Here is an 18523-nt window from a genome sequence, read left to right on the forward strand (position 1 = left end):
AAACCAGACTGAAAGCCAGACCCATCCATCAGCCTAGAGGTCCCCCATATTACCTTGAAGAGCCTAATACTCCTGATAGGTTCTTGACATCATCAACATAGCCTCTAGTTAGCATTCATTTGTATCTGGATTCCAGTTCAATACCTGTTCCTATGCATCAAGAATTGATTGACATTGTACACTGAAACTAATATTATGCTGTAAATTAACTGGAATTTAAGAACTTTTCTCTTTAAAAAAAAAAGATTCATTCAGGAAGACAAGCATAAGACATGCAGAAGGCAGGACAGAAACATTAAAGCAATAAAACCTGAATGAAATGGATGGTGAGATATTTCACGTGCCTAAAAGAGTATTTAAGGTGGGTGCCGGCTGTGGAATGTACCTACTACCATTTGTAAAACTCATCAGCCTCACACCATAGATCTCAACTTATGTTTGTTTTCCTCATAACTGATCCAAAATTATAGTATTTAAGGCTGACCTATAAGAAAAGTAAAATGAGAACTAAAATTCCCAGACTGTTACGTAACAATAAATATACCCTTTAAAAATATACCGTGCCAACAAAATGCAGTTAGTCCACATAGATTACTAGGATGTGAAGCAGCTGTGCCCTGCAGTTTTGATCGGTTAAAGCAGCAAAAAGACATATTTCCAGATAGTTTTGTGGGCTTGAGAGTATTAACACCAGGAAGCTTATCTGGTCCAGAGGCTAAGATTTCCTATTTTCTTTCCCCTTCCCTGCTTCAGTCTTCATCTTTCAGAATTTATCAGCTTTGAGCACCTTGTAGGCGATCTTTCTGAAAGCTGAAACAACCTGGAATATGATTTCCAGACTTCTTCATAATTAAAACAGCATGTGATGTGTTTTGGGGTGCAATGTGACCATGCCAGAAGTAGCCCTATCACTGGAGCGGATTCTGATCTCACTACAAAGACCAGTCCGCCCAAGGTGACTTACCAACTGCCTGACTCCTTTCCGTGTGTGTGCGTGTGTGTGTGTGTGTGTGTGTGTGTGTGTGTGTGTGTGTGTGTTTCTCCCTGCTAAGGGCAAGCTATCTACATTTTTTTGTCCTAACCTCCCTTCTTTGAAAAGTATTAATCTCCCTTCTATGGGACAGAGCGTATTAGCTTCCTATGTATGAAAGAGGGGAAGTTGCATGTCCCACAGTAGTCATGGTGCCCAGCTTCTGTCAGCCTTGAGACTTGAGACGTAACTTAATCTAATGAAAATTTATAGAGAGGTTTAAGAGATTGCCAAAAAGCAAACATAAGAGGTATTGTTAGGAGGTCAAGTCCTATACACGTATTCCTAGCTGTTCTTCAGAACAGAGAGTAAATTAAATTTAGAAGGCCCCTTGGCATGTCACCTTGGGGAACACCATTCAGTTATTATTTACCTTTTGATAGTCAGTGCTTTCAAATTGCTGTCTGATGGCATTTATTGAGTGCTACCATGTGCCAGGCATTGTGCTAGGTACTGGAGATTCAAAGAAAAAATAAGACTATTTCTTCTCTCAGAGGAATAGAAGAGAAAATATCCATGTAGTAAATCACATGTAATAAATGTATTTTTCATTGTATTTTTGGTTTAGTTATACACACACACACGTGCATACATACTTGTGTGCACTGGATCTCAACGTAAAGTATATTTCCTCCTGTGGAAAATAAAGTTTGAGAGACACTATGATAGAGGGAAATAGATCTATGTAGTAAAAGCAGTAATGTGCAGAGGTTTCATAGTAGATAGCTGTAGAAGATTTATGAATAGGAATGATCCGTTTTACCAGAGGGATCAAGCAAGACCTCATTGGATGTGGCCTTCAAGCGGGATCTTGAAACCTGAGTTAGTGTTAGCTGACCCCTCCAGGTGGTTGGGCAGGAACTGCAGATCTGTGCTTGGCAGGGTAGCCCTAATGTTATGTGATTCTAGTAAGCCTCCAACACTCTGCCCCATGATGGCTGGATTCTTCCCGGTGCTTGGCCTGACATGGAGGAAGAGACACCGTTCATTCTCATCTGGCATCTGGGGTTTCTGTTCCAGCCTGAAATGACAGATCTAGATTTTAGATAAGAGTTTCAGCTGTGCACACAGGATCCACACCTGCCAGCACTGCACACACGTATACATGCCCATGCACACATGCAGAGCAGTTTAGAAGACTGTGCCATTGCTAGGCTTTGTAGACATGCATTCATTAGTGCCTGTCCTAGCATCAGCACCCTTTCATTTATAGAAATTTCTAGAAACGTGATCAAATTAGCGTATTATGAATGCAACGCTGTAAAGTCCAAGAGAGCCTCATTCCGTGAAGGAACCTTCTCCTTATGATTAGTTTAAGATGCTGCATTTTAAATAATCCTGAGTCTTATTTTTATTTCAGTCATTCATTTGATTTCATTTTGAGCACCTATTATGTGCTAGGTACCATGCTAGGCACTGCACATATAAAAATGAGAAAGACTCAATCCTTCTCCTAAGGGAGCCTAGTTGGGGAGACAGGTGGCAGACACGTATAGCATGAGTAGTAAATACTCTGATAGAGGGAAGCCCAAAATGCTCTGAGACTACAGAAGACAGACCTGGGATCAGTGCAGGCTTCCTAGAGGCAGTCCTTATTGAGTTGAGTCTTGAAGAGTAAGTGGGAATAGAGACAAAGAGGCAGAGAAAGGAAGTTCCCAGTGGGGGAGAAGCCCAAGCTCTGGGTGTACAGTGTGTTCAGGGATTTGTGAACGTGCTGCTGGGGCTACAGTGGAAGCTGATGATGAAGAACAATAAAAAGGAGCACCGTGCTGGCAGGTTAGAACCTCAAAGCCACAATGATATGAAAACATAATTATCCTATTAAAAGTACACAGCAATTGCCGAAAACTCTTGTATTCTACATAGCAACACATTAAGTTACACTCTTTGGGCCTGAACTGTTATCTTGGTCAACCAAATATATGTCCTTGGTCTCTAAAAGCAACCCACGGAGCTCTTCTAGGAACCTGCCACATGAACTGACCAGCTGCCAACATCGTGACACGTCTTTGGGGATATGGCAGTGGTTTGCTATAGAGCTGACTCACTGGCTTATGAGAGGCAGTTGTGCACATTCCTTTCCAAGTCAGTGCTTGGTGATCTTACTGTTAGTATTTTGGAGTTGATCATGGTGGGAGTATCTACACCACAGAAATCAGCAAATACTATAAATCAGAGTTTTCTGTTGGTTTGGTTTGATTTGGTTTGTTCTGGAAGCCTACTTGTTAACTTTTTACCAGCCTACCACTAGACATTTTCTTCCTTAGACTCTCCTAACTGGAAACGTTGCTTCTGGAGTTTTCTCCTTCAAGGCAACATCAGATACCAAGGACCTTGCTATAGTTCTAGCAGAAGACGAATGGACGTAAGGGACCACATACACATGATTTCAGCTACTGTCTTTTTCACGCCCTCTGATTACAGGCTAAAGGAGATCCAAATGAGTGAATATGATGCCACAACCTATGAAAGGTTCTCAGGTGCTGTTCGACGGCAGGTGCGCTCCCTCCGAATCATCCTGGATAATTTACAGGTAATCTCCAATAATGGGCTAAGAAAGTAATCTGGGCCCAAAGCTGGGCCCATCCCAAAACTACTGGAGAAAAGTTACCTAAACCCTAATCAACCAGTCAGAAAAAAAGTAATCAATGCCAAAATGTTTGTGTAAAACTGCAGATCACTCCCTGGCCTTCTTAGGTCAGTTCTCCAAGGAAAATATTTGACCTCTCCTATCCTGTCCAAGAAGCAATAATTTGACCAGCAATCCTAGAAGACCCCAGACTCCCTGATTCCCCTATATATAAGATCTATGAGCGTCCCACCTCTACTAGAAATCCACAGATAGAATTCTTTTCCTACAAATCATTTCACTGTTGTTGACTATAGACAGAGGAACATTTCTGATCATCCAGACTGTGCACTCTCTATGTCTCCTGGCATCTCCTCCGATGCTCCCCCTGCCCCTGCATTGCCTGCCTGTTTTTTCAGTTTTAGACTGTGGTTTCCTCAGAATAAGTTAATATTTGCTCTTGCCCCTTAAAATACTAATTAAGATGCTTCAATATTTCCTAAGCAAAGACTTGTTATTTGGAGAATTTGCTTTAAAAAAATAAATCCATATGCAAATTGGGTGAACAAAGTAACATTGAATGGTTGGATTTTTTCCAGTAAAGGCACTCACTTTACCAGTGCTCATCACCCTGGGCATCGAAGGCAACTTCTAGGTGGGCTCTGATCTCCATGGCAAGGCAAAGGGTGAATAAGAGCCGAAATGAGTGGTTCACACGAGATGAGGGCAACAAGAGATAGTGTTTATATTAAAACTGAAGAATGAGTGGTTTAGTCAGTCATTCATTTCCTAAGTTCTTGATGCACACCAGACATAAGGGATAGAAAAATAAAGTGCAGGGGCTCCTGGGTGACTCAGTCGGTTGAGCGTCCAACTTCAGCTCAGGTCATGATCTCACAGTTTGTGGGTTCGAGTCCTGCATCAGGCTCTGTGCTGACCACTTGCTCAGAGCCTGGAGCCTGCTTCAGATTCTGTGTCTCCCTCTCTTTCTGCCCCTCCTCCGCTCACGCTTTGTCTCACTCTGTTTCTCAAAAATAAATAAATGCAAACAAAAATTTTTTTAAAAAAGAAAAATAAAATGCAGCCCCTGCCCTCAAAGAAGGATTTCAAAGAAGACAAATAGGCAAATGATTTCTTACATTCGTAGGGAAATATGTGCATGATTCTATGGAATGAACGAAGAAGGGCTTCGTGGAGAATGTAATGCTTGAGTTCACACTTGAAAGAGGCTAAGGATTTTCCAGATGGTTGAGGAATCAGGGCATTCCAGACATAGGACACGTGATGTACAAGTGCAGGTTGTTCAGTTTGACTCTGAAGCACATGTACATGGTGGGGGACAGTGGCAAAGGAGAGGGCTATCAAAATCACAAAGACCAGATCATGATCTGGCCCTGGCTTCCATGAGAACATGCAGACAACACTGGGTTTTACCCTGTGTACAAATAGGCCATTAGATTACTCATAGTACTGGAGAGAAATACAAGAATACATTTTTATTTTATTTATTTTTTAAAAAAAAATGTTTTAGTGTTTATTTTTGAGAGAGAGTGCAAGTAGGGGAGGGGCAGAGATGGAGGGAGACACAGAATCTGAAATAGGCTCCAGGCTCTGAGCTGTCAACACAGAGCCTGACGTGGGGCTTGAACCCACAAACTGTGAGATCATGACCTGAGCTGAAGTCAAACACTTAACCGACTGAGCCACCCAAGCACCCCGCGAATATATTTTTAATTGAAGGGATGAGAATCCTCATCTGGTATTAGTTCATGTCTTGACTGGTATTCATTGGGCACCAGGCTATAGTTACTTTTACAGACATCACCACATTCAATCCTCACATCAGCTCTTTGAGATAAATGATATTATGTTCACCAGATCAGCCAAAGGACGAAAAGGCAGACCCACTACTGTGACTTCTTCAAGTAGGAATCCACTTACACCTGGGTTAGAATTAGGGTTATCGTTAAGGAATGACCCTTCTGCTAAAGTCCACAGCAATGAGACCAGCATCAGAAACTGCCCAGTTTTGCTTTCCACCCTCAAGAGAGAGAGGAAAGAAAACTGTGAAGGGCTCAAAGAAAAGCAACAAATAAGATGAAATGGATGGAAAACAAGAAATTGGCACCTATTAAAAAAACCATAAGGGGATCCATAACTTTCTAGATATCCTCAAATAGAGTAATTATTTCAGGGATGTTTTTCTTCTCTTCTTCCTTGGAAATCTGAAAAAGAGAAAATAGGCTTAAATAATAGCAAGAAAGAGTTTTAAGATATAAGAAAGGGAATAAAAGTGATGTAATCCTTGGATGAGTACCTAAAATGGTTGTAGAACTACCATCCCTACAACTCTTCACAAATAATACAAGCATTTTAATAACAGCAAACATTTACTGAGCAATTACAATGTGCCAGAGACTCTACTAGTTGCCTTACATTATCAACATCATTATCAAGATCTCTTCCATCACCATCATCACCACCACCACCACCACCACCATCATCATCATCATTGTCATCACTTAGTGACTAATAGTGCCAGCCCTGGAGCCAGACAGCCTGGGTTCTGTAAAATGGAATGACAGATAATAGGGCAGTTATGCAGATTAATTCAGATGAGACATGTAAACCATTTAAAACAATGCCTGACACATAGCGTTCTCCACAGAAGAATTTGTTGCATCATTACTTCCGTTGTATTTGCTAATATTCATCAGCGTGGACTGCAAGCCAGTTAAATGCTTTACATTCATTATGCTATTTAATCCTTATGATAAGCAGTAAGGACTATGTTCTACATTTCTTCTGAAATGTAGATATTTTGTTCCTGCAATATCCTGTAGATATTTTGAGCAAACGGAAGACTAGAAAGATGATGTAACTTGCCCTAGGTCATGTGGCTAGTGAACCAGGTATCTGGGCCCAGAGCTTGGGTCCCTATTACCTGTGAGGCCTCTGTTATCTGCTGCCAACTCTACAATTCTGTGAGAAGTATCATTCTCACCTATGCTCACAACGCACTTTGCATCATTATCCTGATGCCGACGTAGCATTGTCAAGTGCTTCCCTTATTGCATGTAGGTATTTTTGAAACCCACAGGAATGTTATTCTCAGGTGAGCCTTCTAGTCCTCAGTTTAGAGAGATGTGCTAGCTGAAAACGCAGCAACCGGCCAAGGACAGACAGGGCCTCCTGCGGAATATGAATCTTCAGATTGTTACCAAAACAAGATGGCTTTGTTTGGTCCCCTTTTCGCCATCTTCTGCCAGTCCTGTGTGGCTCCGATTGACTAATAGCTCCCAGCTGTGTTGAGGTTGCTGTGTAATCCCAGTAACTATGGGTGTTTCCTTGGTGAACAGCAGAAAGTCTGGCCAGGAACTAGCAAATCATCATTTGAAATGACTTTTCAAAGTACATTTTCAAGCCCACGCATTGATCCCGGGTGGCTGTGCTGAGATTTGAGGAAAAGGAATGTTGTTGCCACTCCTGCTAATGTCTGCTCCAGTGAGTGTGTCTTTGCAACATGTGTCCTTCTCAGTTGAGATAGCCATCACCAGTGACCTCTCTGCTTCTTGACTGGATCATGGAATATCATAGAGTCCTGGTTTTATTGGACCTTTTATGAATCGATAGCAAGAATCTTCTTATTAGAATAGAATTTATAATAAATTCAATTATACTTGGTTCAGAATCTGAATCTCTTGATTCCAGCATTCCCTAACAAAAGAAAATACCCATTCCACAAGAAGCCACTGATTTTAATCATATCTTCTCTCCAGTGTTTTGCTGATCTACAATCAGGCTAATTTCATTCTCAGGCTGAACGAAATTAGCCTTTCCCTGACTGCTTTCGCTAGCATGATATCTCTGTGAACCAACAATTATGTTCCTTTTTTTTCCTTTAGTAGTTCAAAATGAACATTAACATTTGGCATGCACTGTGCTTGGCACTGAGGGCAAAAAGATTCATAGGATACTGTCCTTGTACTCAAGAGGGCTGTAGTTTTGAGGAGTGGGAAAGACAGGTACCTGAACACATGGTTTCAGTTGAATATGGTGTCTTGGTAGACAGATGCGTAGAATGCAGTGGAAGCCCAGAGGAAAGAGATTCCAGGATGGATTTTTCAGGAAAGGACACATGAGCTGGCTCTTGAAGGATACACAAGTATTAACCAGTTAAAGGAAAGTGAAAAAGTGCCCCAGCAGAGAATATGGCATAGACAAAAGCATGACACTGTGCAGTCTCAGGGGTATGCTGAGGGCTGGTCTCCAGTATGAGCAGGATTCCATTCAGCCTAAAACGCATACAGAGACTTGGGGCTAAGAGGCAGGTAGGTGCCAGGCAAGGAATTTAGACTCTATTCTGAGCACCCACTTCGCTCATATCTAAAGAATGGAAAGCATTTCCCCATTCCTTTTATTTAGTTGATAATAACTGTATTTCATCCAGTAGACATTTATTGGATATCTCTTTTGCCTAAGGGTTCTTGCCTTCAGTGACTGACCTAGGAAAGAAGATACATGTGTAGTTATGATAGAAGACGCAATATGGTGAATGCCACAGCAGTGTTTTAAATAAAGTGCTGTGTTATGTAGACAAATGTGTGCAGCAATTTCTAGGCTGCACAGTTAGGGAAAACTCAGAGGAAGTGCCACTTGAGCTGGACCATGAAGGATGAGCATGGTTTTAATTGGTAACTCTTCTAAGGATTGGCATGGAAGGACAGCCTTGACCAGAGCTTCTCAAACCTTCTGTGGAGAGAGGCCAAGTATTTTTCATCAATCATGGGCTTAGGCTTTTATAAAATAAAACAGAAATAAACTACTGGAAAAAAAAAGATGTAAAAATTAGCATACAAGATACAAACCCATATTACTTAATATGAGATTCAGCAAGCATGAAAGTACTTTTTCAAATTGCCGTACAAGTTTTTAAATGCTTACTGTTCATTTCTGTTACTGATTTCATCATGGACCAGTAACAAGCGCTTACTCACCAAAGGCAGTTTGCATAGCTCCGGGCTGGACAGAAGGAATCTATGAGCAGAGGAAGAAGCCTTGAGTACAAGGCTATTTGGAGAGTGACAAACTGCCTAGAGACTAGAGCTCAGAGTTTGGGGATGAGGCTGGGGGTGGTGGGAGAGAAAATGGAGGAGAAGGTGAACCCCCAAGGGCCTAGAGCACCATGCTAACTGAATTCTATAAGCAGTGAAGAGTGTGAACATGACTGAGAAAGGGAGTGGTGTAGTTAGTTACATCTTCTTTAGGAGGCTTCAAAGCCATGGAAAAAGAAAGTGTCAGAGAAAGAAAAGAGAGAGGTGGGGGAACCTGGAAACCAAATTATTAAAATTACTTCAGTTATCCAGGTGACAAGTGATAAGAACCCGAACCAGGGCAATCAAAGTGAAAAATACAAAGGGTGGGACAGTTTGGAGGCTGGACAAGAAGGTAGGTAAGAAGACAGTGACTGATCGAATGTGAGGTAAGGGGAACAGTGAGGTTTTCAAGCCCTAGAGGCCAGAAATAAGGAAGCCAGGAAGAGGAGAGGCTTGTGGAGAAAGCAGATGTTTGCTTTGGATGTTATCATGTTTCTCTCACTACTGGGACTCCTACGTAAAAATGTCAAGTGTGAGATTTGAAGAGTTGAAGATGTGAATCTGGAGTTCAGGAGCAAAGTGAGGACCAGATAGTGTTGCATATCCACATGCATATCTACATCTGCATTCTTATCATCATCTGTGTAGAGCAACAGCCCACGCCAAGAGAGAAGGTGTGTTGACTAAGGTTGAGACTACAGAGCAGAGAGAGGAAAGGTGGAAACAGCATATCAAGGAACATCTGCATGTTGGGGAGAACAGTAAGATGCCAGTTACTCTTCTTAGCACCCTAACGGCTCGTCACTCAGCACAAAGCATCCATAGCCACTAGGGGACAACATGGACAAAGTGCAGCCATCAAATACAGTCCTGACTTCTAGGCTACTTGAGCACAGGCATCTAACTCAGTCTTCACCGGATGACCATGAAAATGTTGAAATAACAAAAAGCTGTAAACAGTGAAAAACCATATGACAGCAGAAATTAGGGAATAGTGCTAGTGACATGCAAGAAGTTTTGAAGAATATTTGCTAAACGGATTGTGATGAGCCCTTATGAATGGTAGCACTAGCAACAACTCAAAAACCTCCCTAAGGAATGGCATTACTAGGAAGGAAGTGCATGAAACCCAACAGAATCAAACTGACATCCCTTACTTGGCGAGGTGGAGAGTAAACGCGAGAGCCCTAAAGCTGGTGGGAAGCAGATCACTTGACCTCCATTTTGTCACTGCCAAGCAGAAGCAGTTGAAAGTAGCAACACTGGGAGCAGTGGGGCTGGGGAGATCTAGATTTTATGCAGTGGCTACGACAAACAGAAAGCTGGAAGGGGAATAACACCGGGAAAGGGGCCAGCCCAGCCTTAGCTTATACTTGGCCTGAAGACAAGATGAAACAAATGCCAAGTGGCCCCATTGCGATGGCTTTGCCAAACAGTAAGAAATGATGTGGAGATGAAGTTCTCATGCTGTGACTGTCCACAGTTCCAACTCCTTCCCTACTGAGTTCCTGAGCTAAGTAGTAAATAGATTTAGTTCCACTACGGACACCAGTTCAAAATCTTCAAGGAGAACTCTAATAATAACAAAATGGTAAGTGAATACAAGAAAGGAGAGTCTATCCAGTCTGTTCCTAAACAGTTTTGTGGGGCCATCTCATCATTCAAGAATAGGAACACCCAAAAATGAAATGATGTGATATCTATGAAATGATTCTGCAGTGAGATAGAGTAACGAGCATCCAAGATGTAAAGGCAGAAGGTGCCACTGGGCTAGAATATTTTCTTCAGAAAACACTGGATTTTTAGAAAACATCTGCTTTGTGTTCTCACAATTCAAAGAAACTTGAAGTATGTGAAATGAGACGTAGATTTAAAAGGGTCTGGCTAAGAAGCAAGCAGAAATAATAAGGGAGTTGAATGCAATAAGGAAAGATTATTTTAAAAACTAAAAATGCAATGCCAAAAGTGAAATCTACATTAAAAGTAGAAGGAACAGACTCAGTCCAGTCCTAAGTCTAAGTACTAACATGAGTGGAAACTTGGAATTGTTATTCCAGACTGTAGAGGAAATAAAGAGATAAAAAACAAAAGAAAGCTGATCAATAAAAACAGAGCAGAGAGCTAACACACAGAGCCATGATCCATCCCCAAACGTAGAACCCTGGCACGTAGAAGTTGTGCAGTAAATACACGCTGTATGAGCCAATGATATTCCCAAAGAGGACCAAAAGGAACACATAAGCAATAATCAAAGTAACAACAACAACAACAACAACAACAACAACATAAACTGCACCGAGCTAAAGACTGGCCTAAATCTGTGGATGAAAACAACTTCACTGAGTACCAGGCAAAAATAATGAAAAGAGGTAAGTGACTTTTTACAGCTTCATGGAACGTTAACATCTCAGAAACAAAGAAAATATCCTAAAAGAATACCAGCAGACAAAAAACAAGCTATTATTAGAGACAAATTAATCTTACATTAGTTGTCAGAATGTTTGCAAGATCTGGGGGACAAGGGAAAGTTGTGACCTGAGAATGCTATACTCAGCCAAAGTACAAAGAGATAGAAAGACATTTTCAAATATCAAGACACTTAAGTACTTAAGTACTCTTTTTGAAAATGATTTTGAGGTAAATATATATACACACATGTACACACACATACGTATGTAAGCACATATGTATAAATATTCCAGCCAATTAAGAAGAGAATCTGAATTCTTTAAGAATGGGAAATTCATGGCATAGAAGAACTAGCAATGAACCTCAGAATTCAGTTAAACACAGAATCAGTTCTAAATAATTGTGGAAAATGCGTTTCAAAGAAAACTCAAATACCAAGAATAGTGCTTTGAAAAAGATGCACAATATTAAAAAGTGAATTTAATGATAATAGTAATAAGCGTGGCCTAAATTCTCATGGTACCTCAAAAATGAAACAACAATCAAGAAGTTGTTACAGATGAGGGACAGAAGTAAGCGAAAAGTGTGATCATTTGTACTACGTGCAACAGAGACAAATACTACTTCATTCCTGAAAATAACTAGAGAAAGAGAAGTTCAGTTGGGCTTTTAAAAAATTTAATCATGCCGGAATTTTTTTTGTATGTGTTGCCTGCAAATTACAATGTGTTTTTCTAAAGATTCTTCTGATTCCTGTGTTGAGAGAGGACCATGGGGGCCAGGAGAGAGGCAAGGAGGCAGGGAGGCCAGGGAAGAGGCTACGGCAGCAGTCCAGGGGAGAGAGAAAGGTGTTTGCACTGGGAATAGGCCCGGCCACAGGAAGAGACGGTGGGTACACGGGAAGCCAGGGGGGTTGGCCGGCCCACTAGGCATGAGCTATGAAAGAAAGAGGAAGCAAAGATGCCTGTCGTCCTGTGGCCCGAACAGCCCAAAGATTGGGGCTACCTGCTGCCTTTCACTGAGGTGAGGACTTGGGGAAAGCAGAGGGCTGGATCTGGGGCTCAGTTTTGAACCGTTAAGTTTATATCGCCTCTGTACATGCACACTGACGTGTGTAGGTCCCAGTTTCTTTATTCATAAAAACAAATTATAAAATGACGGTAAGTGGTAACTCAAAGTCATAGTTTAGTTCCACATCGGCATCCAAGAGAACAGACTCTTCTAACGAAGGTCGTCTTTGTTAAGTACATGAATCACTAGTTAACCTTGCCATGAGATGTCCCTTCAAGAACCGGGGGACTCCTTAAAAAGGAAGGTCTGCATCTTCTCTTGTCTGGGCAACACTGTTTCCACCATTTAGAGCAGCCAGCAACCTAACAGGTATTTAGGAAAATATTTTTTGCTATGTCAAAATACTGAGAACCACAGAGAAAATTTTTTATTGTTTCCATTGATTTATAATTTGTCATTTTATAAATACTGTATAAAAGTTTACCTCAGTCCAGCATGTTTTTTTTAACTGTGCAGATTAACATAAAAAGTATATCTTGGTGGAACATGACTAAATGTTAAAAATAATGGGAGCTAATAATGTTTAATAAAAGAATCATTGTTCCCAGGCATGTATCCTCAAACACCCATTACATTTATTCATTGACACAATGTTTATTGGTGAATATCTCTATGCTTTATTCTATAGAATGTATGTGCTTTCTACAAAAACTGCTACTTAAATCTTTCTAATCTCTTCATTAAATTTTGAAGGAATAAGAGAAAACTGACTTACTTGTAGAGTTTATAGGTAAAGGAAGTCTTGAGTAACCGTAACCCAGATAAGTGAAGACTTAAGATTAATCAGAATACTTTCAGTGCCAAAATCACAAGATCGAGGGTCACAAACCACAAGATAACTGGTTTTTGTCAAGTGTATTCCTCCTAATGTCCTCACTGCTACAGATGAGTGTGTGTGTGCTTTCTGGTTAACCAGTTTTTTTTTCCCAGAAAATGAATTAACCAGAATACGTCATCCTCTGAGCATTTCAATTAGTCTTAAACGTCCCTTACATGAACATAATAAAACTATGTTTTTTTTTCTAGAAAGGCTGTAACATATATTTTTACTAGGGAAACATAGCTTTATGTATAATAAGTTCTCATTAGTTTGGATGTATTGCATAATACAAAACAGATGGACATATTTATAAGAATATTTGCAATAGGAATATACAATAAAGATCATGTTTGGCCCTTTGTTATAAATGAAAGCATATATTTAAATACAATAGGAACTTACTTGTTAAGGATGTATCTCGCTGAGATACAATACACAGTCTATAATAATAAATATTTCTGTTCCCCCCGCAGTAAGTTTTTCAAGTGCTCCCCCACTTGCCCCTTGCTTCCAAGAGTATCCATTCTGACGGGCCTCTTCCTGTTTTGAATTTCCAAATATTGGTGGGCTGGCTAGATGACAGATAATAAATTATCTGCCCATATTTATCTGCAAGTTCTAGACTTGAAAACTAATGAATAGTGCTACCATTATAAACATGTCTTTGTGCCCAGTAGTTCTGGATCAAAAGGCTAGCACATATTTTCACTTCTCAAAATCAGAAACTACTGGTTCATGTTCCTTAAAAATACCAATGACAAGCAGAACCAAATTTTGTTTTTCCACAGATAAAAATAAAAAGGAAGGGAATATATGATATACCCACCAGAATGGCTAAAAATCTTTTTTAAAAAGCCACCAGTGTCAAGTGTTGGTGAGGATATAAGCAAATGAGACTTACTTATACACTGCTCATGGGGATGTAAATTGGAAAAAACACCTTAGAAAACTGTTTAGCAGTATCTACGACAGCTGAATGTATCCAGGATTCCTACCCAACAGAAATACACACACATCTGCTCCAAAGACATGTTCAGGAACACTCCTGGCGCCATGATTCGTAATAGCCCCAAACTGGAAACAGTGCCATTGTAGAGTGGATAAATTACGACTAAATCATAGGGTTGAATATCATTAGAGCAGTGAGAGAGAATAAAGGGGTGCTCCACAGCTACATAGGGAACCTCACAGGAGTTATGTTGAGCCAGAGAAGCCAGACAGAAAAGAACACCTACTGTGTGATTCCATTTTTATGAAGTCCAAAGCCAGACAAACCTAATCCATGCTGATAGAAGTCAGAATAGGAGGTCACTTTTGGCAGGAGGAAAATAAATTCCAGAAGGAGCCCTGGGGGGCTGTGGACATGCAGGTGGTTACATGGGGTGTTCACTTTTATTTTTTAATGTATATTTTATGTATTTTGAGAGTGAGAGAGAGAAAGAATGAGAAGGCGTGTACAAGCAGGGTGGGGGCAGAGAGAGAGAGAGGGAGAGACAGAATCCCAAGCAGGCTCTGTGCCATCAGCACAGAGCCCGATGCGGGGCTCGAACTCACAAACCATGAGATCATGGCCTGAACCAAAATCAAGAGTCAGACACTTAACCAACTGAGCCACCCGGGCTCCCATGTTCACTTTTAAAGTTCATTGAGCTCTACATTTAAGAATCATATACTTTACTAAAAGTGTGTTATAATTAAATTTTAAAAGCTGACCCCAGGGCACCTGGGTAGCTCAGTTGGTTAAGTGACTGACTCTTGATTTCAGCTCAGGTCATGATCTCGTGATTTGTGAGTCCGAACCCTGCATTGGGCTCCCTGCTGACAGTGCAGAGCCTACTTGGGATTCTCTTTCTGTCTCCCTCTCTCTGGCCCTTCTCTCTCTCTCTCTCTCTCTCTCTCTCTCTCTCTCTCTCTCTCTCTCAAAATAAATAAACTTAAAAAAAATAAAAGCTGACCCCCAAAAAGAAGAAAGGGATAGCATATTAATTGGAAAAAGCATATTCCTTCTCTCACTCTCACCCCAAATTTTACTAAGTTTTTTTTTCCCTTCCATTGGCACACATAATGGAAATAGTCTTCAAGCTAGAGAGCACATTACAGGATGATAATCATATATAGGAAAAGAAACAACATCGGCATAAGAAAATTAAGACCTAAAATCCCTAGGTTCTTACATGATGCTGAATCCAGACACAGCAGACAAACATAATATTCTAAGAGAAAAGTAAGCATTTTACAATTCTGTAGCCTCCCTACCAAGGGCATTAATAGGTCTCCTAAAAAGGACCCCTTTTTATCATTTTTACTAATTATTAGCAAAAAAATTCTGCAGTGATGTTAGACCAGTTATTTAACAAAACCTACTGAATCAAAAATTGCATTTTGTGGGGCTCCTGGGTGGCTCAGTCGGTTAAGCATCCGACTTCAGCTCAGGTCATGATCCCACAGTCCATGAGTTCAAGTCCCATGTCAGGCTCTGCGTGGACAGCTCAGAGCCTGGAGCCTGCTTCAGATTCTGTGTCTCCCCCTCTCTCTGCCCCACCCCTGCTCACATTCTGTCTCTCTCCCTAAAATTAAATAAAACATTTAAAAAAAATTTTAATTGCATTTGGTCAAGATCTGTAAGTTATTTGTATGCACATTAAAGTTTGAGAAGCCTTGCTTTCCATAACTTGCAAACTAGTCTCAAAGATAATATTTCATTAAAATATAAAGGAATTTTTTTAATCCTTTTGAGAAAAAAAAGAACTCATTTTTGCTTATTTCAGATTATAAAACTCATGAGTTCATTATATGAAAATTAGAAAATATAGACATTAAAAGGGGCGCCTGAGTGGCTCAGTAGGTTAAGCGTCCAACTTCAGCTCAGGTCATGATCTCACAGTCCATGAGTTCCAGCTCCACATCACACTCTGTGCTGACAGCTCAGAGCCTGGAGCCTGTTTCGGATTCTGTGTCTCCCTCTCTCTCTGCCCCTCCCTGCTTCTCTCTCTCTCTCTCTCTCTCTCTCTCTCTCTCTCTCTTTCTCTCTCTCTCTCAAAAATAAACATTAAAAAAAATAAAAGAAATTAAAGAAAACAGTTATCATCCATAACTTCACAACCCCAAAATAACCATGGCTATTAATGTTTTGTTTTCTCCTGCATATTTTTCCTTGCATGTATATAATGTACATGCATACACAGTTAAGATAATACTGTATAGACATGCTTTTCCATCATATGCTTATCACTTAACATTTCTTAGTGGTAACTTTCTGTCAGTAAATTTTTATTGAACACCAACTATGTATCAAGCAAGCACTGCTCTAGATGCTGCACTTACATAAGGGCTCTTATCCCATACACCTTACTTTCTAATGGAGCAGAGATCTAATAGAGATAAAGAGATAATAATACATTTGTAAACAGTGATAAGAATGAAGAAAATAAAACAACGATGAGCTAAGAAGTGACACAATGTTTTTTTTTTTTTTTACTTTTTTAATAACCTATGCTCATTATCTGAACCTCTTTGACTCCTTTAGGGTTGACATGTAACTTTTAGCCTTATCAAAAACTGTGATATTTGGTATATTTGATATGCTATTTGGTTAAGTTGAGAGTTCTATATTGTACTTAATTGAGTTACATATCACTGGAAATGTAACAGGTTCCCTTGAACTTCTTCAATGTCATTGCCTTGTCAATGTATTGATGAAAGTTTGAAAATCAAGACTAATGATAATAGTGGCACAGCTGTTACATTACATGCCACATAATCTTATTTCTGTTGTAATCCCATATTCCTCTTAACCCAGCTCTAGAATACAACCTCCATGTCACTTTGATGACAGCTAAGTATTGCTCCCACATTCTCTAGTATTTTTTGCAGTGCTTATTTTCCCAGTCTAGACTTGTCTGTGAAAGTCTGTCCTCATCTATGAAAGGCATTAGAAGCCAGTGCTCTGCAGTTTGGTATCTCCAAGAATCATAGAATCTCAGAATTGAAAGGTAGCTCAGTGCTCACCCCCAAACGCATTTCCCAGCGTGAAGTATCCTGGAAACCTGAGGAATGATCCTACTCCAGACATCAGGAATGATGGGGAAGGGAAAATAGAAGCCAGGTCCCAATCACTGTTGCAGGGGAGGGAGCCTAAGAAGGATAGCGCTGTGTGGTCAAACTTGTCTGTCTGATTCATAGCCCAGTGGGAAAGGATTCTAGAAGACTCCGTTCACCCCTTCCTCCTACCACCTATAGCTGTGTATCTCACAGAGTTGCATGAGCACGTTGAACTATACTCCAAGGAATCCCATTTTCCTATAAGATCATGGGGTTCTTACCAAGAACACACATTAGAAAAAAAACATAGTCCCAAGGGGCACATGTAAGATAATTCCTGGAATTAACTGCCCACCAAATGGTGGTGACTTTATGCTGCTTAGGACTTTCTCTCTCTTTGTTTCACATTCACATTAATATATTTGTATTCAAATGAGGGAATTTTGCCCTTGTTTGCAGCAAGGGTATCAAGAACAAGAAATTAATATTATATAGCCCTGCCTAGAGTAAAACTGTGTGGAGCTTCTTTGTGTAGTGGTTGGTCTATGCCTAAAGAAGCCTGCCTAAAGCTTGGCTTTGTATTTTCAATGACAGTACTGTCATACAGTCACTCCCAATGAAACCGTGATGGAAGTATGCTTAAGTTAACGTGCACTTAGTTGTCCCTAACGTGTCTCACTTGATGATAATGGTGATGATGATGATGATACCAGCTGACATAGATTGCCAGGCTCTTTCTCAACCAATTCCATGTAGTATCTCATTTACTCTTCACAATCACTCAAAGTAGGAACTAGTGTTATCTTTATTTTAGAGCTGAGGACACTGACATGCAGACAGGCTAAGTAACTTGCTTGAGGTCAGATATCTGAGCATGGGGAAGGGAGGATCGGAACCAGGCTATCTGACTCCAGAGCACATGATATTAACTACTACTCTCATTTGCACACATAAAAATATTTCAGATATTCTTCCCACTTCTTTTTTTTTCATTTACTTATTTTTTTAATTTACACCCAAGTTAGTTAGCATATAGTGCAAAAGGATTTTAGGAGTAGATTCCTTAATGCCCCTTACCCATTTAGCCCATTCCCCCTCCCACAGCCCCTCCAGTAACCCTCAGTTTGTTCTCCATATTTATGAGTCTCTTCTGTGTTGTCCCCCTCCCTGCTTTTGTATTATTTTTTTCTTCCCTTCCCTTATGTTCATCTATTTTGTATCTTAAAGTCCTCATGAGTGAAGTCATATGATATTTGTCTTTCTCTCACTAATTTCACTTAGCATATTACCCTGTAGTTCCATCCACATAGTTGCAAATGACAAGATTTCATTCTTTTTGATTGCTGAGTAATACTCCATTGTGTATATGTGTGTGTGTATACACACACACACACACACACACACACACATCACGTCTTCTTTATCCATTCATCTGTCGATGGACATTTGGGCTCCTTCCATACTTTGGCTATTGTCGATAGCATTGC

General features: G+C 40.3%; 1 protein-coding gene across 2 annotated transcripts in view; it reads left to right on the forward strand.

Moving 5' to 3' along the window:
- The window catches only part of VWA8 (von Willebrand factor A domain containing 8), a 368120-nt gene that overhangs the window by 328060 nt on the left and 21537 nt on the right, over positions 1-18523 (forward strand). For both annotated transcript variants that reach the window (XM_045053513.1, XM_045053512.1), the window contains one exon: positions 3455-3563. In XM_045053513.1, the coding sequence (XP_044909448.1) occupies positions 3455-3563 (109 nt within the window). The remainder of the gene's footprint in view (positions 1-3454; positions 3564-18523) is intronic.

Source organism: Felis catus, chromosome A1 (assembly GCF_018350175.1).
Source record: "Felis catus isolate Fca126 chromosome A1, F.catus_Fca126_mat1.0, whole genome shotgun sequence".
Taxonomy (NCBI): Eukaryota; Metazoa; Chordata; class Mammalia; order Carnivora; family Felidae; genus Felis; species Felis catus.